This window comes from Gallinula chloropus, assembly GCF_964237585.1.
Source record: "Gallinula chloropus genome assembly, chromosome: 27".
Taxonomy (NCBI): Eukaryota; Metazoa; Chordata; class Aves; order Gruiformes; family Rallidae; genus Gallinula; species Gallinula chloropus.
Genome location: NC_140112.1, coordinates 2139957 through 2163659, shown reverse-complemented (window position 1 = coordinate 2163659; position 23703 = coordinate 2139957). Strand labels below are relative to the sequence as shown.

General features: G+C 66.7%; 1 protein-coding gene across 1 annotated transcript in view; it reads right to left on the bottom strand.

The window, feature by feature from the left end:
• The window catches only part of CELSR2 (cadherin EGF LAG seven-pass G-type receptor 2), a gene marked incomplete at both ends in the record, with an annotated part of 34963 nt that extends 11948 nt beyond the window's left edge, over positions 1–23015 (bottom strand). The window contains 20 exon segments of the mRNA XM_084275812.1: positions 467–610; positions 1791–1974; positions 3086–3295; positions 3406–3500; positions 4245–4346; positions 4844–5027; positions 6053–6173; positions 7223–7364; positions 7950–8124; positions 8426–8539; positions 8644–8829; positions 9681–9847; positions 9944–10069; positions 10577–10740; positions 12208–12365; positions 13112–13200; positions 13456–13571; positions 14546–14768; positions 16081–16725; positions 19454–23015. Of these exon segments, the coding sequence (XP_084131938.1) occupies positions 467–610; positions 1791–1974; positions 3086–3295; positions 3406–3500; positions 4245–4346; positions 4844–5027; positions 6053–6173; positions 7223–7364; positions 7950–8124; positions 8426–8539; positions 8644–8829; positions 9681–9847; positions 9944–10069; positions 10577–10740; positions 12208–12365; positions 13112–13200; positions 13456–13571; positions 14546–14768; positions 16081–16725; positions 19454–23015 (6907 nt within the window).
• Positions 23016–23703: the final 688 nt, after the last annotated feature.

Below are 23703 nucleotides of genomic sequence, written 5' to 3'. Positions count from 1 at the left end.
CAGCCCCACATTGGGGTCCCCCCATCCCCACCAACCCCACCCCAAGATCCCCCCATCCCCCGCAGCCCCACATTGGGGTCCCCCCACCTCCATCACCCCGGGGTCCCCCCATCCCCACCAACCCCACCCCAAGGTCCCCCCATCCCCCCCAGCCCCACATTGGGGTCCCTCCATCTCCATCACCCTGAGGTCCCCCCATCCCCACCAACCCCACCCCAAGGTCCCCCCCATCCCTGCCAACCCCACCCTGGGGTCCCCCCATCCTCACCACCCCCACGCCAGGGTCCTCAACCATGCCCACCCCATTCCAGGATCCCCAAGCCCACCAGCTCCCTGCCAGGCTCCCCAGTGGTGCCAACCCCACAGCCAAGCAGGGGGGCACACCCCAACCCTGCCAAGCCCCACAGATGTGCCCCCCCCCCCTCCTCATCCAGCCCCCCCATTCACCCCCCCACCCAGGACTCACGCCTGCCCTCGGTGGGCCGGAAGACGCTGTCGGGCAGGATGACGGTGGTCTCCAGGTCGGGGGGCTTCTCCCCCCGCAGCGCCTCGTAGCGCGGCAGCCGCGCGCCCGCGAAGCTGCCCTTGTCCAGCCGCACCACCGACACCACTGCGGCACCGCGGCACCCGTGTGCCACGAGCCCAGCACCCACCCCACCCACCCCACCCACCCACAGCCCCTGGCATCCGTGGGTAGGGGTCCCCTAGGATAGAGGGGTCCCCTGGGCACATGTGGAGGGGGGCACGGTCCTTGTGTGTGTGTCACTAGGGATGCGTGTGTCCCAGGGCACACACCCGCCCACAAGCCTGGTCACACGCATGTCACTGGTCACACATGTGTCCCCCAACACATACATGTCCCCAGTCACACATGTGTCCCCAGGCACACAAGTGTCTCCAGTCACACATGTGTCCCCAGCCACATGCATGTCCTTGGTCACATGTGTGTCCCCCAGCACACATATGTCCCCAGTCACACATGTGTCCCCAGGCACATGTATGTCCCTAAAGACACCCATGTCCCTGGTCACACACATGCCCCTGGTCACGTGTTCCTAAGCATACATGTGTCCCCATCCCTCAGCACACGGGGTCCCCCAAACCCTGGGCACACCCACACCCATGTCCCCAGGGGCACACGCATCCTTGGGCACACACATGTCCCTGGTCACATGCCTGTCCCCAGGCACACGTGTGCCCAGGCACATGCATGTCCCCAGTCACACACATGTCCCCAAGCACACGTGTCCCCATCCCTCAGCACACAGGGTCCCCCAACCCTGGGCACGCCCATACCCATGTCCCCAGGGGCACACGTGTCCTTGGGCACACATGTGTCCCTGGTCACACATGTCCCCAGTCACACATATGTCCCCAGGCACATGTATGTCCCCAAGGACACACATGTCCCTGATCACATGTGTCCCTAAGCACACATGTGTCCCCATCCCTCAGCACATGGGGTCCCCAAACCCTGGGCACACCCACACCCATGTCCCCAGGGGCACACGCGTCCTTGGGCACACACATGTCCCTGGTCACACACATGTCCCCAGGCACATGTATGTCCCCAAGGACACACATGTCCCTGGTCACACGTGTCCCTAAGCACACATGTCCCCATCCCTCAGCACACAGGGTTCCCCAACCCTGGGCACACCCACACCCACGTCCCCAGGGGCACACGCATCCTTGGGCACACACATGCCCCTGGTCACACCCCCATCCCCCTACCCCCCTGAAACCACACGCGTGTCCCCATCCCCGGCGGGGGGGGGGTCCCCGCTCACCGATGTTGGGGGTGACGATGGTGAAGGGGCTGAGGTAGGTCTGGGGCATGTTCTGCGCCAGGGCGCTGGCGTAGTCCTCGAAGTGCTTCAGCAGCCAGGCCGTGCCGCCCTCCGTCTGCTGGATCAGCTCCCAGTGCCGCTTGTTGCTGGTGTCCAGCAGCGCGCTGCCCACCCGCAGCAGGTTCTGCCGGCACCGCCGCACCCGTCACCCCCATCACCCTGGCCTCTGGGTGAGGCTCTTCCCCCCCTCTCCCCTCCCTCTGTGGGGTGGGGTATGCCCGTGCTGCTGGTGCCAGGTTTGCTGCGCTGCCCTGCCCTCCACTGAGTGTTGTGGGTGCCCAGCACCCCGGCATCAGGGCCCCCCCCATCCCCCCACCAGCCCATGGTCCCCTGTGGCAGGAAGCAGTGAGGGGACCCTTCATGCTCCCCCACACCTTACAAAATGCTGCCCCCCCCCACACCCTTTGTACCCAGCCTGTCATGCCCACATCACCCCATCCCACATCCCTTCGCCCGCACAGGGGGTGCCCATCACCCCGGCATCAGGCCTCCCACCACCAGCCCACACTCCCCTGCTATAGGGAGCACTCAGGGGACCCTCTGTGCTTCTCCCCCACCTTGTAAAATGCCACCCACCCCCGTCTGTACCCAGCACCACCCCATACCACCTCCCTTCCCCATATGTGAGGTGCCCGTCACCCCAGCGTCAGGCCTCCCACCACCAGTCACTCTCCCCTGTGGCAGGAAGCATTGAGGGGACCCCCTGTGCTCACCCCACCTTACAAAATGCCACCCACCCCCATTTGTACCCAGCATCACCCCATCCCACCTCTCTTCCACATGTGGTGCCCATCACCCCTGCATCAGTCCTCCCACCACCAGCCACTCTCCCCCTACCTCCCTTTGCTATCCAGGCTCTTGTACCCACATCACCCCATCCCACCTCCCTTCCCCATACATGTGGTGCCCATCACCCCGGCATCAGGCCTCCCACCACCAGCCACTCTACTCTACAGCAGGAAGCTGTGAGGGGACCCTCTGTGCTCCCCCCACCTTACAAAATGCCACTTGCTCCCCTTTGTACCCAGCCTGTCCCACCCCCATCACCCTATCCCCCTTCCCCCATACAGGGGGTGCCCATCACCCCAGCATCAGGCCTTCCACCACCAGCCCACTCTCCCCCTACCCCCCCTTTGCTATCCAACCTCTTGTACCCACATCACCCCATCCCACCCCCCCCCACTTTCTTCCCCCATACAGGGGGTGCCCATCACCCCATCCTCAGGGCCCCCCACCTCGGTGAAGTGGACGTCCTGGGTGGCGGCCAGGCGGAAGCCGCGCTGGGCGCTCTCGTGCTGCAGCAGGCGGCTGGCCAGCCGGTAGGCCAGGCGCAGGTCGCTGCCGAAGTAGGCGGCCGTGCGGCGCGTGGCGTCGTGCAGCTGCAGCGCCACGCGCCGCGACTGCGCCGGGTCCAGCGCCGACTCGTTGCGCGCCAACCGCTCCGCCTGTGGGGTGGCACCGTCACTGGGGACGTTGTGTGTCCCTCCAACACCCCCCTCCCCACACACAGCCCCTGTGACCCAAGCCCAGCCTTGTCTCCCATCGCGGTGCTCACCCAGCCCCGGAGCGCGGCGAAGGCCAGGGAGCTGCAGTTGAAGAGGTTGGGGGGCAGCCAACCCTTGTGCTCGTCACAGTGACGCACGGCTGTGCCTGTGGGGGATGCCTGAAGTTGTCACCAGGCCTGTCCCAGCCTGGTGGGGACACCCTCAGCCCTGTCCCAACAGTGTCGCTCCCCACCTATCCCATCCCATCCCGTCCCGTCCCATCCCATCCCATCCCATCCCATCCCATCCCATCCCATTCCTGTCACTATGGTGTCCCAGTGGTGTCACCATGGTGTCATCCCATCCCATCTGACTCCACCCCATCCCATCCCAATCCCCATCCCATCCCATCCCCATCCCATCCCATCCCCAACCCATCCCCTCCCCATCCCCATCCCCATCCCATCCCATCCCCATCCCATCCCATCCCATCCCATCCCCAACCCATCCCCTCCCCATCCCCATCCCCATCCCATCTCATCCCCATCTCCATCCCCATCCCCATCTCCATCCCATCCCATCCCATCCCCATCCCCATCCCCATCCCCATCCCCATCCCCATCCCATCCCTATCCCATCTCATTCCCATCCCCATCCCATCAGATCCCATCCCATCCCCATCCCCTCCCCATCCCCATTCCCACCCCATCCCATCCCATCCAATCCCATTCCCACCCCATCCCATCCCATCCCATCCCATCCATGTCACTATAGTGTCCCAGTGGTGCCACCCTGGTGTCATGACCCCCAGCCCCATCCCAGCAGTGCCACTGTAGCATCACCCCCTCTCCCCTCCCCATCCCCCCAGTGCCACCAAGGTGCCACCCGCCCCGTCCCCGCCCCCACCTACCGATGGACCCCTTGGGGCAGGGGGCAGCCGCAGGCAGCCCGAAGCGGGTGCGGGGCCACCAGATGCTGGCCTCGATGGCACGGGGACAGCTGTCGTAGTTGACTGCGGGGGGAAGGGGGTGTCACCCCGGGGTGGCAGCAGCGTGACAGCACCCGGTCACTTACACCCAGGGTGACGCAGGGTCGTACAGGGTGACACAGGGTGACACAGGGTGATGCAGAGTGACAGCAGTGACACCGGGTCACTTGCACCCAGGGTGACACCGGGTGATGCCCAGCTGCTGGCACCCAGGACAATGTCATCCAGGTGATAGAGGGTGATGCAGGGTGACATGAGGGTGACATAGGGTAGCAGCAGGGTGACAGCAGTGGCACGTGGTCACTTGTACCCAGGGTGACACGAGGGTGACGCAGGGTGATACAGGGTGACAGCAGTGGCACCCGGTCAGTTTCACTGATGGTGACACAGGGTGACACAGGGTGACAGCAGGGTGATGCAGGGCGACAGCAGAGTGACATGAGGGTGACAGGGGGTGATGCAGGGTGACACGAGGGTGACAGAGGGTGACACGAGAGCGGCCCTTGCTGCCCCCCCCGCACCTTCGCAGCCGCTGGCCGTCACCTCGGCGAAGGGGTTGTCGCAGCGGTCGCAGTGGCGCCCGATGACGCCGGCCTTGCAGGGACACTGCCCGCTGCCCGGCTGGCAGCGCCGCGACAGCGACCCGGTGGGGTAACACTCACACAGCAGGCAGGACTCGCTGCCCGCCGGGCGGTAGTGGTTCTCCTGGGGGGACAGCGGGGTCACCGCGTGGCCGGGGCACCGCCGGACGGACACACGGACACAAGGGTGCCTGGACACAGCCACACAGACACCCGGGTGCACCGACACCTGACTGCACAGACACACAGATGCCCGGCCACCTGAGCACCCAGACAGACGGACACACAGACACACAGACACCCAGAACACCCAGACACAGTGACACACAGTCACATGGACACCTGAGCACCCAGACACACAGACACACGGATGCACGGACACCTAGACACACAGATGTACAGACACCTGGATGGATACACAGACACACAGACACACGGACATGTGGCTGCATGGACACTTGGACACATGGGTGCCTGAACACATGGTGCCAGGACACCCGGACACCTGGACACCCGGACACCTGGACACCCGGACACCCAGACACCTGGACACCTGGACACACGGACACACAGACACCTGACACCTGGACACCTGGACACCCAGACACCCGGACACCTGGACACCCAGACAGATGGACACCCGGACACCCAGACACCTGGACACCCAGACACCCGGACACCTGGACACCCGGACACCTGGACACACGGACACACGGACACCTGGACACCCGGACACCCGGACACCTGGACACCCAGACACCTGGACACCCGGACACCCGGACACCTGGACACCCGGACACCCGGACACCCGGACACCTGGACACCCGGACACTTGGACACCCAGACACACGGATACCCAGACACCTGGACACACGGACACCTGGACACCTGGACACCCGGACACCTGGACACCCGGACACCCAGACACCCGGACACCCGGACACCTGGACACTCGGACAGATGGACACCCGGACACCCGGACACCTGGACACCCGGACAGATGGACACCCGGACACCCAGACACCCGGGCACCCGGACACCTGGACACATGGACACCTGACACCTGGACACCCGGACACCCAGACACCCGGACACCTGGACACCTGGACACCCGGACACCCGCACACCCGGACACCCGCACACCCTCACCTTGCAGCGACACTCGCCCGTCGTCTTGTTGCAGTCGGGGTCGAAGCCTTTGGCGACGTCGCAGCTGCAGGGGCCGCAGGTGGGGTGACCCCACCACCCACGGGGGCACGGGGGGGCCTCCCTGGAGAGGGGGGGGGGACACCATCACACTGCTGGCACACAGCCAGCACCCCCAGCACCCCGACACCATCCCCAGCACACACACACCCCAGGCGTGCACCAGCCCTGGCACAGCCGCCCCCCCACCCCACTGCTGTGCCCCTTGCACGCCCATCGTCCCCTTCATGCCCACCCCACCCCTTGCACAACCACTGCAGCTCTTGCACACCCACTGGGCTCCTTGCACACCCACCACGGCTCTTGCACACCCACCATGCCCCTTGTATGAGCACTGTGTCCACCCCCCCATGCCCCTGTACCCCTTGCACACCCACCACAGCTCTCTCACACCCACTATGCTCCTTGCACACCCCTTGTGCCCATTGCACACCCACCACGGCTCTTGCACACCCACCACAGCTCTCTCACATCCTCTACACTTCTTGCACACCCTTTGTGCCCATTGCACACCCACCCCACTCCTTGCACACCCACCACAGCTCTCTCATATCCTCTACACTCCTTGCACACCCATTGTGCCCCTTGTACACCCACCACAGCTCTCTCACATCCTCTACACTCCTTGCACACCCCTTGTTCCCCTTGCACACCCACCACAACTCTCACACACCCACTACGCTCCTTGCACACCCCTTGTGTCCCTTGCACACCCACCACAGCTCTCTCACATCCTCTACACTCCTTGCACACCCATTGTGCCCCTTGCACACCCACCCCGCCCCTTGCACACCCACCACAGCTCTCACATATCTGCTGTGCCCCTTGCACACCCCTTGTGCCCCTTGCACACCCACCCTGCCCCTTGCACACTTGTGCCCCTTGCACACCCACCACAGCTCTCACACACCTGCTGTGCCCCTTGCACACCCCTTGTGCCCCTTGCACACCCACCCCACCCCTGGCACACCCACCACAGCTCTCACACCCCCCCCCGTGCCCTCCGCGTGCCACCCTGCCCCCTCGCACACCCAGCCCAGGTCCCCGCATGCTCACCGCCCCCCGCCCCAGCCCAGCAGGAGGGTGGGGGGCCCGTCCCTCGCTGCCACTCACTTGTGCTCACAGTAGGGCCCGAAGTGACCCTGGGGACACTCGCAGGCGTAGCCGTGAGCCGAGCCCGGCTTGCGGGCGCAGGTGGCCGGGGGCTGGCAGGGGTTGAGGGCACAAGCGCTGACACAACCGTCACCGAAGTAACCTGGGCACCAGGACGGGCACGTTGGGGACGGCGTAGGGACCAGCTGGCACTGGGGAGGGGGGCAGTGCCATGGGGCAAGGGGGTGGTAGTGACCTGGGGGGGTGATGCTGAGGGTCACAGTGATCAGGGATGGTGGGATCTGAGTGCCAGGGGTGGCAGTGACCAGGATGGGTGGCACTGCTTAGGAGGGTGGCAGTGCTCAGGGGGGTGGCACTGCTCAGGAGGGTGGCACTGCTCAGGGGGGTGGCAGTGCCCGGTGGGGTGGCAGTGCCCAGGGGGGATGGCACTGCTCAGGAGGGTGGCACTGCTTAGGGAGGTGGCACTGCTCAGGAGGGTGGCAGTGCCCAGGGGGGTGGCACTGCTCAGGAGGGTGGCACTGCTCAGGGGGGTGGCACTGCCCAGGACGGTTGGCACTGCTCAGGGGGGTGGCACTGCTCAGGAGGGTGGCAGTGCCCAGAGGGGATGGCAGTGCTCAGGAGGGTGTCACTGCACAGGAGGGTGGCAGTGCCCGGTGAGGTGGCACTGCTCAGGGGGGTGTCACTGCTCAGGGGGGTGTCACTGCCCAGGGGGTCCCCGGGTGCTCACCGGGGTGGCAGCGGCAGGAGAAGCTGTCCCAGTCGTCGCTGCAGTAGCTGTTGGGGGGACAGGGCCCCGAGTCGCAGGGGTCGGGCAGGGTGCAGCCCTCCTCCACGTTGACCCGCGCCGCCTGCGCCACACTCAGCGCCGCCGCGCCGGCCGCCGCCTCGCCCACGCGCACGCCCTGCGTCACCGCCACACCGTCACCTCCACCCCGCCCTGCCTCAGTTTCCCCTCTCCGCAACTCAGATCCCCCACACCCTGTGCCAGTACCACCCCCTCTCACCCCTCCATGTCCCCCCAGGATCACCTCCCTGTGCCCCCAACACCCCACACCCACCCAGCATACCCCACCCCACCACCCCATGCCCCCCCACCACTGGCCCACACCCCCACATCCCCAACCCAGACACCCCATCCTTCTACTACCACCCCTGTGCCCAGCACGCCCCACGCCCCCCACCCCACATCCCCCAGCCCCGTACCTGCAGGCAGCCGCGGAAGCCCTGCTCCACGGTGCCGCCGTCCCCCGCCAGCCCCCCGACACTCAGCGCCCGCAGCCGCAGCCCCTCCAGCTCCCCGGCCACGTCAGCCACAGCCTGTGCAGACAGGGAGGGGGCACGGAGATGCCCGTGGGTGCCATGGGGGGAGCAGACCCCCCCATCCCACCCAAGCCCCTCAGCCCCACGGCCTCACCCCCTACCTGGTGGCGCCCGTAGTCAAGGGCGAGCAGCAGCAGGGTGGCGGGGGGGCTGCGGCCTGGTGCCCCCCGCAGCTCCAGCTGGAGGTGGTGCCAGGCGCCGTCGTTGACCTTGGCGTGGGGCAGCCGCAGCCAGGCCAGCCGGGCCCCCCCCTGCACGACGCCCGCCTCTGCCTGACCCTCCCTCAGCTGCAGAGAGGGGTGTCAGTACCCCCCCACTCCCCACGGGTCTGGGGTACCCCCAGCACATCCCCCCAGCCCAACAATGACCCCCCTGGCTGATATCCCCCAGTGCTGGATCCCCCCCCAGGGCAATATCCCCTCCCCCAGGCCCAGACCCCCCCCCATAAGGGTGATACGCTCCCAGGGTGATACCCTCCCTGGGTGATACCCTTGGGCAATACCCCCCCCAGGGCAATACCTCCCCCCCCTTCCAATGATACCCCTGGGAAATACCCCCCCCAGGGCAATACCCCCCCCCATGATACCCCTGGGCAATACCCTCCACCCCCGCGATGATACCCCTGGGCAATACCCCCCCCCAGGGTGATACCCCCAAGTGATACCCTCCCTGGGTGATACCCCACACCAGGGCAATACCCTCCCAGGGTGATACCATCCCAGGGTGATACCCCTGGGCAATAACCCCCCCCAGGGCAATACCTCCCCCCCAGATGATACCCCTGGGTGATACTCCCCCCCAGATGATACCCCTGGGCAATACCCTCCCAGGGAGACACCCCCAGGTGATACCCTCCCAAGATGATACCCCCAGGTGATACCCTCCCTGGGTGATACCCTCTGGGTGATACCCCACACCGGGGCAATACCCTCCCAGGGTGATACCCCCAGGTGATACCCTCCCTGGGTGATACCCTCTGGGTGATACCCCACCCCGGGGCAATACCATCCCAGGGCGATACCCCCCAGGTGATATTCCCCGCAGGGTGATACCCCCCTCAGGGTGATACCCCCCAGGGTGATACCCCCAGGGTGATACCCCCAGTGTGATACCCCCCGGGCCAGCCCCCCCGCTGTACCTGGAGGGTGATGGTGGCGCGGGGGCCGGCACTGGCCTGCAGCAGCAGCCCGCGGGGGTGCCGGGTGCGGAACATGAGCCCCAGGTGCCAGGGCAGGGTGATGGGCAGCGCCAGCCCGCTCCAGGACACCCTGCTGCTGCCCAGGAACCGCTGCGGGCTCGCCATCTCTGCGGGGAGATGGGGTGCAGGGGGTGGGTACTGACCCCCACCTCCCCATGGCAGAATTCCACCCCCTCCCTCTCCACCCCAGAGCCCCCCTGTACCTTCCTGGCAGGTCTTGCCCCCGAAGCCCAGCGGGCAGCGGCAGCTGAACCCGTCCCACTCGTGCACACAGGTGCCCCCGTTGTGGCACGTGCTGGTGTCACACAGAGTCTTCTTGGCAGGGCAGCCTGTGGGGAGGGAGCAGGGGGCACAGGGCTTGTACTCCCCCCCAACACCAAGGGCCGCACACCCAGCCTTCCACTGCCTGGCACCCCTCCAAAAGACCCCTCACCCAGCCCCATCCCTCCTCCATCACCCCCCGTGCACACCCAGCCCCATCCCTCCTCCTCACCCACCCATCACCCCCAGTGCACACCCAGCCTTCCACATCCTGGCACCCCCAAAAGACCCCTCACCCAGCCCCATCCCTCCTCCATCACCCCTGTGTACACCCAGCCTTCCACAGCCTGGCACCCCCCCAAGACCCCTCACCCGGCCCCATCCCTCCTGCCCCCCTCCCACTACCCCTGTGCACACCCAGCCTTCCACAGCCTGGCACCCCCCCAAGACCCCTCACCCAGCCCCATCCCTCCTCCATCACCCCCCGTGCACACCCAGCCTTCCACATCCTGGCACCCCCAAAAGACCCCTCCCCCAGCCCCATCCCTCCTGCCCCCCTCCCATCGCCCCCGCACCGGGCAGGGTGCCGTTGTTGGCGATGAAGGCGGCCATGTCGACGGGGCGCTGGTCGATGTGCAGGTGCCGCATGCACCCCACGAACTGCCGGCTGCGGATGGGGAAGCTCTCGGGCAGGGTGGGCACACCGCCCAGCAGCAGCGGCCCCGTCAGATCCAGAGACCTGCAGCACCCACCGTCACCCATGGGGAACCCCGAGGGACACCCGCTCATGGGGATCCCAAGGGACCCACCCTGCCCATGGAGACCCCGAGGGACACCCACTCATGGGGATCCCAAGGGACCCACCCTGCCCATGGGGACCCCGAGGGACACCTGCTCATGGGGACCCCAAGGGACCCCCCCCGCCCACGGAGACCCCGAGGGACACCCGCTCATGGGGATCCCAAGGGACCCATCCTGCCCATGGGGACCCTGAGGGACACCCGCTCATGGGGACCCCAAGGGACCCCCCCTGCCCATGGGCACCCCAAGGGACACCCGCTCATGGGGATCCCAAGGGACCCCCCCCCCGCCCATGGGGACCCCGAGGGACACCCCTGCCCAGGGGAACCCCGAGGGACACCCGCTCATGGGGATCCCAAGGGACCCACCCTGCCCATGGAGACCCGAGGGACACCCACTCATGGGGATCCCAAGGGACCCACCCTGCCCATGGGGACCCCGAGGGACACCTGCTCATGGGGACCCCGAGGGACCCCCCCCGCCCACGGAGACCCCGAGGGACACCCGCTCATGGGGATCCCAAGGGACCCATCCTGCCCATGGGGACCCTGAGGGACACCCGCTCATGGGGACCCCAAGGGACGCCCCCCTGCCCATGGGGACCCTGAGGGACACCCGCTCATGGGGACCCCAAGGGACCCCCCTACCCACAGGGACCCTGAGGGACACCTGCTCATGGGGATCCCAAGGGACCCCCCCCGCCGACAGGGACCCCGAGGGACACCCACTCATGGGGACCCCAAGGGACCCCCCCCACCCATGGGGACCCCAAGGGACACCCGCTCATGGGGATCCCAAGGGATGTCCCCTGTCACCCCCCCACACACACCCATGGGGACCCCAATGGACCACAAAGGGACTTTCCCCACCCATGGGGACTCCAAAGGCCCCCCACATGCACCCCTGTTTCATGGGGACCCTAAGGGACCCTACACACCTATGGGGACCCCAAAGGACCCCCACATGCACCCCTTATCCATGGGGACCCTAAGAGACCCCCCCACACACCCATGGGGAGTCTCCCCACCCATGAGGACCTCAAAGACTCCCCCCCCAACCTTAGCCATGGGGACCCTAAGGGACCCCACACACCCATGGAGACCCCAAAGGACCCCCGCATCCCCCTCCCATCAATGGGGACCCAAAAGACCCCTTCTCCATCCATGGGGACCCTAGGGAACCCATCCCCCCATCCATGGGGACCCCAAAAGATGAATCCACCCTCCCATCTGTGGGGACCCCCACCCCTCTCCATGGGGACCCCAAAGGGACCCCACACACCTACGGGGACCCCAAAGCACCCTCTGCCTTCTATCCATGGCGACCCTAAGGGGGACCCCCCCCCCATCAATGGGGACTCCCCAAAGGCCCCCCCAGCCGTGGGGACCCCAGGGCCCCCCCTCACTTCTTGCTGCCAGACTGGGTGCCCTGGGCAGCGCAGGAGTAGTTGCCCAGCACGGCCCCGAAGCGCAGCGCCATCCCCGCGTCGCAGTCATCCACCGTCACCACCGCCACCTTCTGCTCAGAGGGGCCCTGCGGCAGCCCCGACCGGCCCAGCACCGGCTGGGGGGTGCACCCACAGCCTTCATCCGCTCCTCATCCTCCCTCTTCCCTTCAGCCCCCCCACACACACCCCCACCCTGCTCCTCCGACGCCCTCTTATTGTCCCCCCCCAAACCCCACCCCACATCCCGCCCTCCCCCCTTCACCCCAACCCCCCAATTCCCTCCATCCCTCTGTCCCTCAAACCTCCACCCTGCTCCCCCTGTCCCTCCATCCCCCCAAGCCCCCTCCCTGTCCCCTTCCATCTCTGCCCCCCAAATACCCCCTCCATCCACCCACCCTTCTCCATCTCAACCCCCAAATCACCCCTCCATCCCCCAACCCTTCTCCATCTCTGCCCCCCAAATCCCCCCTCCATCCCCCCACCCTTCTCCATCTCTGCCCTCAAATCCCCCCCTCCATCCCCCCACCCTTCTCCATCTCAACCCCCAAATCCCCCCTCCATCCGCCCCTCCATCTCTGCCCCCCAAATCCCCCCTCCATCCCCCCTTTTCCATCTCAACCCCCAAATCCCCCCTCCATCCCCCCCTCCATCTCTACCCCACAAATCCCCCCTCCATCCCCCCACCCTTCTCCATCTCTGCCCCCCAAATCCCCCCTCCATCCCCCACCCTTCTCCATCTCAACCCCCAAATCCCCTCCTCCATCCCACCCCCTTCCATCCCCTCTTCCTCTATCCTCCCCCCAAATCTCTCCCTCCTGCCCCCACTATCCCCCCCCCCACCATGCCCCCGGGGTGCCCCCACCTTGTTGTAGTAGTGGAGCTGGACCCGGTGCCACTGCCCATCGCTGACACCGCCCGGCACGAAGGGGGACACCGTGGTGGTGGTCTCACCTGTGGGCATCAGCGGTGGGGCAGGGGGCACAGCACAGGGTGGGGGGCACGGGGAGGGGGTCAGGGGTTTGGGGAGTGGGGTCAGGGGTTTTGGGGGGGGTCAGGGGTTTGGGGGTGCCAGCACCACAGGGACAGGGATGGGATGCAGCAGCGCCAGGCAGGGCTGGGGATGGGATGCTGTGCTGGGGGTGGGGTGCTGGGGTGGGGCGTAGGGGTGCGATATGGGGGTGTGGGCAGGGGGTGGGGTGCCTGTACCTGCTGAGAAGGTGAGCTGGACCTGCTCCCCCACGATCTCCAGCGCCACGAAGTCGTGCTTCTCGTTGAAGCGCCCGTTGTAGAGCAGGAGCCCGTCCCGCTCCTTGGTGGCAAACCTGGCGTGGGGACGAGTGCCAGGCTCTGCCCACCCCCCCCCAAAACACCCCCCTCTCCCCCTCACCCACAGCACCCTGGCCTGCCCTGTGTCCCACCGCCCTGCACCATTGCCCCCACGCCCCCCCTCCCCCGCTGCCCCCATGCCAAGGGGTCACCCCACACCCTGATCCCATGGGACACTCGTCGCCCCAATGGAGCACCCATCACCCTGTATCCCAACACCCTGTACCTCAACATGCCACACCCCACACCCCAACACCTCACATCCATCACCATGTGCCCCACCACCTCAACACCCTGTACCCCACCACCCTGTACCCCTGTACCCCACCACCCTGTACCCCATCACCCTGTACATCCACACCCCATATCCCACCACCCCACCACCCTGTACCCCACCACCCTGTACCCCATCACCTCAACACTCTGCACCCCACCACCCTGTACCCCATCGCCCTGTCCATCCACTCCCCATATCCCAACACCCCAACACCCTGTACCGCAACACCCTGAACCCCTATTGCCCTGTACATCCACACCCCATATCCCAACACCCCGCCACCCTGTACCCCAACACCCCAACACCCTGTACCCCACCACCTCAACACCTGGTACCCCACCACCCTGTACCCCTATTGCCCTGTACATCCACACCCCATATCCCAACACCCCGCCACCCTTTACCCCACCACCCCAACACCATGTACCCCATCACCCTGTATATCCACACCCCATATCCCAACACCTCACCACCCTGTACCCCAATACCCCAACACCCTATACCCCATCACCCTGCACCCCTTCACCCTGTACATCCACACCCCATCACCTCACACCCCCTCACCCCAAGTGATGCAAACAAGACACCCATCACCCTCCACACCCCATCACCCTACCTCACACCGAAGGGGGCCCCCCCCCCGCACCCCAAACGCTGCCCAGGGGCCCCCCCCACCCCCCGTCCCGGGCTCACGTCAGGGCGAGGGTGAAGTGGAAGCGCTGGCGGAGCCCGCGGAAGGTGAGGAAGGAGTGAGGGGGGAAGCTGCGGGTGCTCATGGTGCAGAAGGGCTTCTCGTAGTGCCCGGGGGGGCACTGGCACCGGAACCCCCCCACCAGCAGGTTGAGGCAGGTGCCCCCGTTTCGGCAGACCCCCGGGGTGCAGCGGCCCCCGCGGGCGCTCAGCTCGCAGCGCTCCCCTGCGTGAGGCCCAGCTGGTACCCAGTGCTGGGAAACCCCCAGGACCCCCCCAAATCGGGGGGGTTGGAGGTGGAGGGTCCCCTTCCCCATCCCATCCCCTCCCCCATCCCATCCCCTCCCCATCAGGATGCTCATGGGATGGGGGAGGGGACCCCCTACCCACCCCCCCCCATCAGCTCCAGAGCTGCTTTATCCCCAGCTCCATCACTGTGGCAACCGCCTCCTGTCACCATGGAAACGGAGTGACAGCCCACACCCACCCCCCCACCCCCCCCGGCATCCCCTCCCCCACCAGCTGGTACCCCCCACCCAGGTGTCCCATGGGGGAAAGTGGGTGCCAAGGGGTCCCATGGGGGGATGGGGATGTCCCCAGTGCCACCAGTCTCCCAGTGACTGGGATGCGTGTTCCTTCCCCCCCCTGGACCAGCCATGGTGAGGAGCAGATGGCCAGGCCACCACAGTGGGGACAGGTGGGGACAGGGTGACCCTGCACCCCAGGGTGTCCCCAGGCTCTGCCCCCATCCCCCACCACCCCCGTGCTGGGGGAGGGACAGAGGGGACCGGATATGGAGGGTGCTGGGAAGACGGGTGGGGGAACAGGGGGGACACGGGAGGGGGGACAGGCAGAGAGGGAGATGGCTGGAGAGATGGATGGGATGAGGAAGATGAAGGTGTTGAAGACAAATGGGAGGATGGAGGGATGGACCAGAGGGATGGATGGAGGGATGGAGGCCCAGGGACAGCTGAGGACAGAATGGGTGCTGGAGGCTGGGATGAAGGGATGGGAGGGAGGAGGAGGAATGATGAGGAATGGGATGAAGGGTGATGGGGGTGGATGATGGACAGAAGGAGGTCTAGAGGATGGAGGGCTGCAGAGGAGCTGGATGATGGGGAGAGATACCAAGGAGGAGGGGGAGAGGGATGGAGAGAGGGATGGAGGGATGAAGGGAAGGATGGAGGGAGGGATGGAGGGAGGGACGGAGGGACGGATGGATGGATGGATGGATGGATGGATGGATGGATGGATGGATGGATGGATGGATGGAGGGAGGGATGGAGGGATAGATGGAGGGATGGAGTGGGATGGAGGGATTGAGAGATGTATTCAGGGAGGGATGGAGGGAGGGATGGATGCAGGATGGCTGGAAGGATGGCTGGAGAGATGGAGGATGGAGGCACCGAGGGCTGAAAAGGACCTGGCTGAAGAGAACCCAGGGATGGATGCTGAGAGGACAGGACCACTGCTGGAGGGGACCAGGACGAGGTGACACTGGGGGACATGAGGGCAGGCGGGAGGCGCTGGGCTCTCACCAGTGAAATCCTCGTGGCACTCGCAGGTGTAACCCCCTTCCCGGCTGCGGCACCGCCCGTTGCTGCCGCAGGGGCTGGAGTAGCAGAGGTCGATCTCCGTCTCGCAGTAGTCGCCGGTGAAGCCGGGCGGGCAGCGGCACCGCAGCCCGGTGACGGGGTGGATGGGCCTGAAGAGGATGGTGTCGGAGGCCAGGAAGGGCGCCGAGCTGTCGAACTGCAGCACCGACACGCAGCGCATGTAGTTCTCGCAGGGCTCCCGCAGGCAGATGTTGTCGTCGAAGGGCAGCACGCGCTGCGCCGTGGCGGCCGCCAGCAGCGAGCGGTTCAGGTACAGCCGCTCCTGCAGCTCCTCCGAGGAGAAGAAGCGGGACCCCTGCCCCGAGCCGGGCAACAGCACCGAGAGGCTGACGTTGAGGATGCGGGCTGTCCCCACGTCCGTGTCCGTCTGGATGTTGAAGAGGACCACGCGGTGACGAGGGGTGGCCAGGACGGTTGCCACCCCCTCCAGAAAGCGGTTGAGCAGCGGGGACAGGAAGCGCTCCTGGGACATGTCGGCCAGGCGCAGGGTGATGCTGTTGCTCAGCATCTCGTCTGTGATCACCGTCACCCGCAGCGTGCACTGCGCCGTGGCGCTGTGGACCCCGTCTGCGGGCAGAGGAGGGGTGGCGGGGGGACAGGGATAGCGTGTCAGTCGGTGGCACCCATGGGTCAGTTGGCCATTGCAGAATGGGGACGGGGATGGGGATGGGGATGATGGGGTGGGGATGGGGATGGTGACAGGGTACCCATCCTGTATGGCCACCACAGGACATGGATGGTGCTGGTGCTGGGGATGGTGGGATGGGGATGGTGACACGGCACCCATCCTGCACAGCCACCACAGGACATGGATGGTGCTGGTGATGGGGATGGTGGGATGGGGATGGTGACAGGGCACCCATCCCACACAGCCACTGCAGGACGGGGACAGTGCTGGGGACAGGGATGGTGCTGGTGACAGGGATAAGGGGATGGGGATGGTACCAGTGCTGGGGATGGTGGGATGGTGCTGGTGATGGGCCACCCATCCTGCATGGCCACCGCAGGATGGGGACCATGCTGGTGATGGGGATAATGGGATGGGGATGGGGATGGTGACAGGGCACCCATCCTGTATGGCCACCACAGGATGTGGATGGTGCTGGTGATGGGGATGGTGGGATGGGGATGGTAACAGGGCACCCATCCCACACAGCCACTGCGGGACGGGGACAGGGATGGTGCCGGTGACAGGGATAAAGGGATGGGGATGGTACCAGTGCCGGGGATGGTGGGATGGTGCTGGTGATGGGGATGGTGACAGGGCACCCATCCTGCATGGCCACCGCAGGACATGGATGGTGCTGGTGATGGGGATAGTGGGATGGGGATGGGGATGGTGACAGGGTACCCATCCTGCATGGCCACCACAGGGTGGGGACAGTGCTGGGGACAGGGATGGTGCTGGTGACAGGGATAAGGGGATGGGGATGGTGGGATGGTGCTGGTGATGGGGATGGTGGGATGGGGATGGTGACACGGCACCCATCCTGCACAGCTACCGTGGGACAGGAATGGTGCTGGGGATAAAGGGATGGGGATGGTGCTGGTGCTGGGGATGGTGGGATGGAGAATGGCCGCTGGCTGCCAGGTGCCCATCCTGATCCACCACTGCGGGATGGGGATACTGGGATGGGGACAGTGCTGATGATGGGGACCCATCCTGCTCAGCCACGGTGGGATGGGGATACTGGGATGGGGACAGTGCTGGTGTCGGGGGTGGTGGGATGGGGATGGGGACAGTGACAGGGATAACGGGATGGTGCCGGTGATGGGGATGGTGCCAGTGCAGGGGCACCCATCCTGCTCAGCCATGGTGGGACGGGGACAGCACCCACTCTGGGGTACCCACCAGCCTCAACTCCCCCAGCAGCACCATGGGGGGCATGGGGGGGGCAAAGTCTGTACCCAGCTCTGGGGCACCCACCTTCCTCCTCCGCCCCCTCCTCCTCCTCCTCCTCCCGGCCAGGACGAGGGGCAGCGGGACGTGGGACAGATGGAGAGCGGCCGGGCGGCCAGATGGATGGAGGGAGTGTGGGGATGGCGGGGTGGGGGGGCCAGGGGGAGGGAGAAGGGGGTGATGATGCTGGAGGGGGGGTGGGGGCCGGGGGCTGCCCGGTGGCCCGTGGCCGGTGGCCGGGCGGTGGGTTGCCATGGCTGCGGCTGCAGGGGCCCAGCTATGGCCGCACCTTTTGTTCCACTGCCGGCTGCCCCCGCGCTGGGGGGTGCAGGGCCCAGGCAGGGGGGGCTCCCTGCCCCCACCCTTTGTGCCCTCCCCCCCCAGCACACACACCCTTTGTGTGGCTGGAGCAGCGAACCCAGCTGAGTGGGGGGGGGGGGGCATCTAGGGGGGGTTCAGGGGGTGATGTGGGACACGTGGCTGGGGACAAGGGATGTTGCAACATGGTCTGTGACTCAGTTTCCCTCCTGGCCTGGGGGTGGCTGAGGAGCTGCTCCCCCTGACAAGGTTGAACCCCACCCCACCTGCAGCCCCCCCAGCCCAAACCACACCAAGCACCACCAGCACAGACCCCCCTTGCCCCCTTCCCACCAGTGACCCCTCCAAAACAGATGCACTGGGTTTGGGGACGCCCCCCAGTAGAGAAGCTGGGGTGCCTGGGCCCCCCAACACACACAAACCAGGTCCTGTGCAACCCCCTCCCTCTGCCAAATACAAACATTTGGGTCTTCTAGAAACACGTGTTGGGGTGCCAGGACCCCCCCAGATATTGCATTGGACCCCGAGCCCCCCAGATTCACCCATCAGCCCCCCATAACATACACACAAGGGCACTGGGATCCCCCCCCACACACACACACCGGGCTCCAAACCTCCCAAACACAGACACAAGCCCTGTGTCCCCCCCCAACACACACAGTGAGTCCTGCACCCACCCCCAGCCACACAGAGTGAGGTGCTGGGAACCCCCAAACACACACCGAGGTCCTGACCCCCCCCAAAAAAATGCACTGGGGTATTGCCCCCCCGCTACGCCCCAGAGCTGAGACTGTGGGTGGGGATGGAAAAGGGGGGTGCTGAGGACCCAAACTGCCTCTGGCTGGGCTGTCTGGATTGGGGGGGGTGGGAGGGGACACAGAACATCCCCCCCCCTCCACTCCCCCCCCCCTAGATTTGGAAGGTGGAGACAGCCAAGATGAGGTGGTGGGACCCCAAAACCCCTCATCTCCATGCAGAAGTGAGAGGAGGGGGACACCCCAAAAGGGCTTCAAACCTTCCTCCCCCACCCCATCCAAACCCCCCCACAAGGATGGGATAGGGGGGGGGGGTCCTTACCCGAAACTGAGACCCTCATGATGGCCTCCAGCGGGCGGTTGTTGTCCAGGGCAGGGCTGAGGCGCAGGTCCCCGCTGCGGGGGTCCAGCAGCACCAGGTTGAGCTCGTTCCCCTGCTCGAAGGCGTAGGTGAGGCTGTCGGAGACGTCGGGGTCGTGGGCCGGGATGCGGCCGATCACCCCCCCGGGGAAGCTGCCCGAGCGGTTGGTGATGTAGTTGTTGAAGAGGATCTCAAAGTTCTTCAGCTGGGGGCTGTTGTCGTTGGCGTCGCGCAGGCGGACGTGGACGGTGGCTCGGCTGACCAGCGGGGCTGAGGTGGCCTGGACCACCATGACATACTCTGCCTTGGACTCATAGTCCAGGTCAGCCAAGGCGGTGAGCTCCCCGGAGAAGATATCCAACTGGAAGACCTCGGGAATGTTGCCCTCCACTATCTGGTACATGATTTGGGCGTTGGTGCCCTCGTCGGGGTCGGTGGCCGTGATCCGGGCCACCACCAGCCCGATGGGGCTGTTCTCCTCCACGAAGATGTCGAACTCATCCCGCTCGAAGACGGGGGGGTTGTCGTTGACATCCAGCACCGTCACTTGGATCTCCACCGGCGTCCGCCGGGCTGGGACCCCTTTGTCGACGGCGAACGCCCGCAGGGCATAGAGGGGCACGTTCTCCCGATCCAGGCGGCGCAAAGTGCGGACGATGCCTGAGGTGGACTCGATGATGAAGTCGCCGTCGCCATCGTCACCCCCTTGGAAGGTGTAGAAGACCCTGCCGTTGAGCCCCGAGTCCCGGTCGGTGGCGGAGACCTGGAGGACGCTGGTGAAGGCGGGCACGTCCTCGTAGACGGAGCCCTGGTAGGAGTCGCGGAGGAACTGGGGCGCGTTGTCGTTGACGTCGCTCACCAGGATCTCCAGGTAGGTGGTGTCGGACTTCTGCGGGATGCCGTTGTCACGCGCCGTGATGGCCAGGGTGTAGGACACCTGGTCCTCGTAGTCCAGCTCCATCTGGGTGGTGACAGCCCCCGTCTCAGCAGCGATGCGGAACTGGGGGATGCTGTCCTCCATCAGGTAGGTGATGCGGGCGTTCTCCCCTGTGTCCTCATCCGTAGCGCTGATGACCACCACCGTGGTGCCCACCGGCCGGTCCTCGTTAACGTTGACGGTGTAGTGGGAGCTCTGGAAGACGGGTCGGTGGGTGTTGGCATCGGTGACGTTGATCACCACCTGGGCCGTGTCCTGGCGGGTGCCGTCGGAGGCGGCGATGGTCAGGAGGTACTGCCGCTCCAGCTTGTAGTCCAGGGGCAAAGCGAGGGAGATGAGCCCACCGCCGCTCTGGCTGGTGATGGAGAAGCGGTTTCGGGTGTTGCCACTGGAGATCTGGTAGGTGATGACGCTGTTGGCGTCCCGGTCAACAGCGGAGACGGTGAGGACGCTGGTGCCCACCGCTGCATCCTCATTCAGGCGGGCGCCGTACTCCCGCTGCGTGAACTCGGGGCTGTTGTCATTGACGTCCAGGATGGTGACGCTGACGCTGGCCGAGGAGGCCATGGGGGGGTTGCCCTGGTCCTGCGCTTCTACTTCAAAGCTGTAGAAGTCCACCACCTCCCGGTCCAGCTCGGATGCCACCACGATCCACCCGGTGCTGTTGTTGATGGCGAAGGGGAAACCAGTACCGGTCTCTAGGAGGGTGTAGACCAGCCGGCCGTTGTCCCCCGAATCAGCATCGATGGCTTGAATGTGGATGACAGAGTAACCCACCGGCACGTTCTCCAGCACGGTGGCCTGGAAGGGGGTGCTGACAAAGATGGGGGCATTGTCATTGACATCCAACACCTGGACGGTGACCAAACCGCTGATGTTGGAGAGGGGCGGGCGGCCGCCGTCCTGCGCCCGGATCCGCAGGGTGAACTCCTTGCTGACCTCGTAGTCCAAGGGGCTGACCACGTCCAGCGCGCCCGTCTGCGCGTCGATGTAGAAGTGGCCGCGGGTGTTGCCGCTGACGATGCTGTAGTGGACCAGGGCGTTGCTGCCCTTGTCACGGTCGGTGGCCGTCACCCGCAGCACGGCCGAGTTGGGCACCACGTCCTCGGGGACCTGCGCCACGTAGCGCTTCTCGCTGAACTGCGGCGCGTTGTCGTTGTCATCCTCCACGGCGATGCGGACGGTGGCCGTGGCGCTGCGAGGTCCCGGCTCCTGGCCCTGATCCGTGGCCTCCACCAACAGCTCGAAGGCCTCCACCGCCTCGCGGTCCACGGGGCCGCGGGTGCGGATGACGCCCGAACGCGGGTCGATCTCAAAGACCTCGTTGGCACCGCCGGCGTTGAGGAGACGGTAGAGGACGTTGGCATTGGGACCGGCGTCCCCGTCGGTGGCCCGCACCGTCAGCACCTCGTAGCCCACCTCCAGGTTCTCCCGCACGCTCTCCCGGTACTCGGGCTGCTCGAAAGCCGGGTCGTGGTCGTTGGCATCGCTCACCGTCACCGTCAAGGTGGCCATGGAGCTGCGCCGGGGCGTCCCGTGGTCCACCGCCGTCACCCGGAAGACGTGGGTGCTCTTGCTCTCGCGGTCCAGGGGGGCGGCGGTGGTGATGGCGCCGGTGCTGGGGTCCATGGTGAACAGGGCGTCGGAGCGGCTGTCGAAGAGGGCGGCCATGGTGTAGCGCAGCCGACCCGCCTCCCCCTCGTCCGGGTCCACCGCTGTCACCCGTGTCACCGGCGTCCCCGCCGGCCGGTTCTCCCCCACCGAGGCCTGGTAGCTGGAGGGCTGGAACTGCGGCGCCGTGTTGGGGCTGCGGCGCCGGCGGGAGCGGCTGCGGCTCCCGGGGCTCCCGGTAGCCCCTGTGGTCAGGGGGTCCCCAACATCCCCGGTGCCCGTTGTCTGGCCGGTGCTGCCGGTGTCCTTGGGGACTTTCCCAGTGTCTCCATTACATCCAGTAACTCCAGCGCTCCCGGGGACTTTCCTGGCGCTCCCGCTGTCCCTGGGGACTTTCCCAGTCTCCCCAGTACATCCAGTATCGCCGCTGATCCCAGGAACCTGGCTGCTCCCAGTGCCCCCGGCATCCCCGGTGCTCCCGGTATCCACGGGGATGTCGGTGTCCCCGATGCTTCTGGCGCTCCCGGTGCCTCCGTGGCCTCGGGCACCCCCGGAGCTCCCTCTGCCTCCGGTATTCCCACCGCCGCCCCCGCTGGAAGCGCCGGCGCCCGGTACGGTCCCAGCGCCTGGTCCAGTCCCGCCGCCGCCGCCGTCCCCGCCCGCAGCCGGGAAGGGCCCCCCGCCGCCGCCGCTGTCCCCGGTGCCGCTGGAAGCATCAAGGCTCGGGCAGGGCCCCGCTCCGCCGCTGTCCCCGGTGCCGCCGGAGTTGCCGCTGTCCCCGGTGCCGCCGCGGGGCCGGAGCGCGTCGGGCGGGCAGGTGCCGGTGCCGGTGCCGGTGGCGGTGGCGGGTCCCGGGGGCGGGCGGCGGGGCTGGCCCGGCGCGGGCAGCAGCAGCAGCAGCAGCAGCAGCAGCAGCGGCAGCAGCAGCAGCGGCAGCGGCGGGAGCGCGGCCCCGCGGGCGGGCGGAGCGCCCATGGCGCGGTGCGGCCGCTGCCGCCGGTGCCCGCTGCGCCCCGCGCCGCCGCCCGCGCCCCTCCCGCCGCCCGCGCGCGCCCGCCGGGGCGGGGCCGCTGCCGCACCGACCTGCGCCGCGCTTAAAGGCGCCGCCGCACCCCCCCCTCCCGGAGGCACCGGCACCGGCCCCGCCCGCCCCGGAGGCAGCGGAGGGGGGATGGAGGGATGGGGGGCGCGGGGAAGGGGGGGGTGGGGGTGGGGGGATGCCGGTGCCCGCCGGCCGCGCGTTCCCCCCCCCGCCCCCCCCCGCACGAGCGCCTTGCACACGCATGACACACACGGCACACACATGACACGGCACAGACATGACACGCACAGGGCACACGGCACACGCCACCTGCCCCCTGTCACTGCCACCAGCTGGCACACCCCGGCACATGGGGGTCCCCACACCCCCCCGCGATGCCGCTGTGGGGTCACTGCAAACCCCCTGGCACCAGGACTGGGGGGCACTGGGACAAACTGGGAAGGACTGGGAGCACTGCAATGGAATGGAGGCGCGGAGGCCTGGGGACATCTGAAGGTCGGGGGAGGGGGTGTATCACCATGGGGGGCTGATGGTGCAGCTGTACCGCACCCATCCCAGCACCCATCCCTGCCCCCATTCCGGCTCCCATCCCAGCACCCATCCCGGCTCCATCCCAGCCCC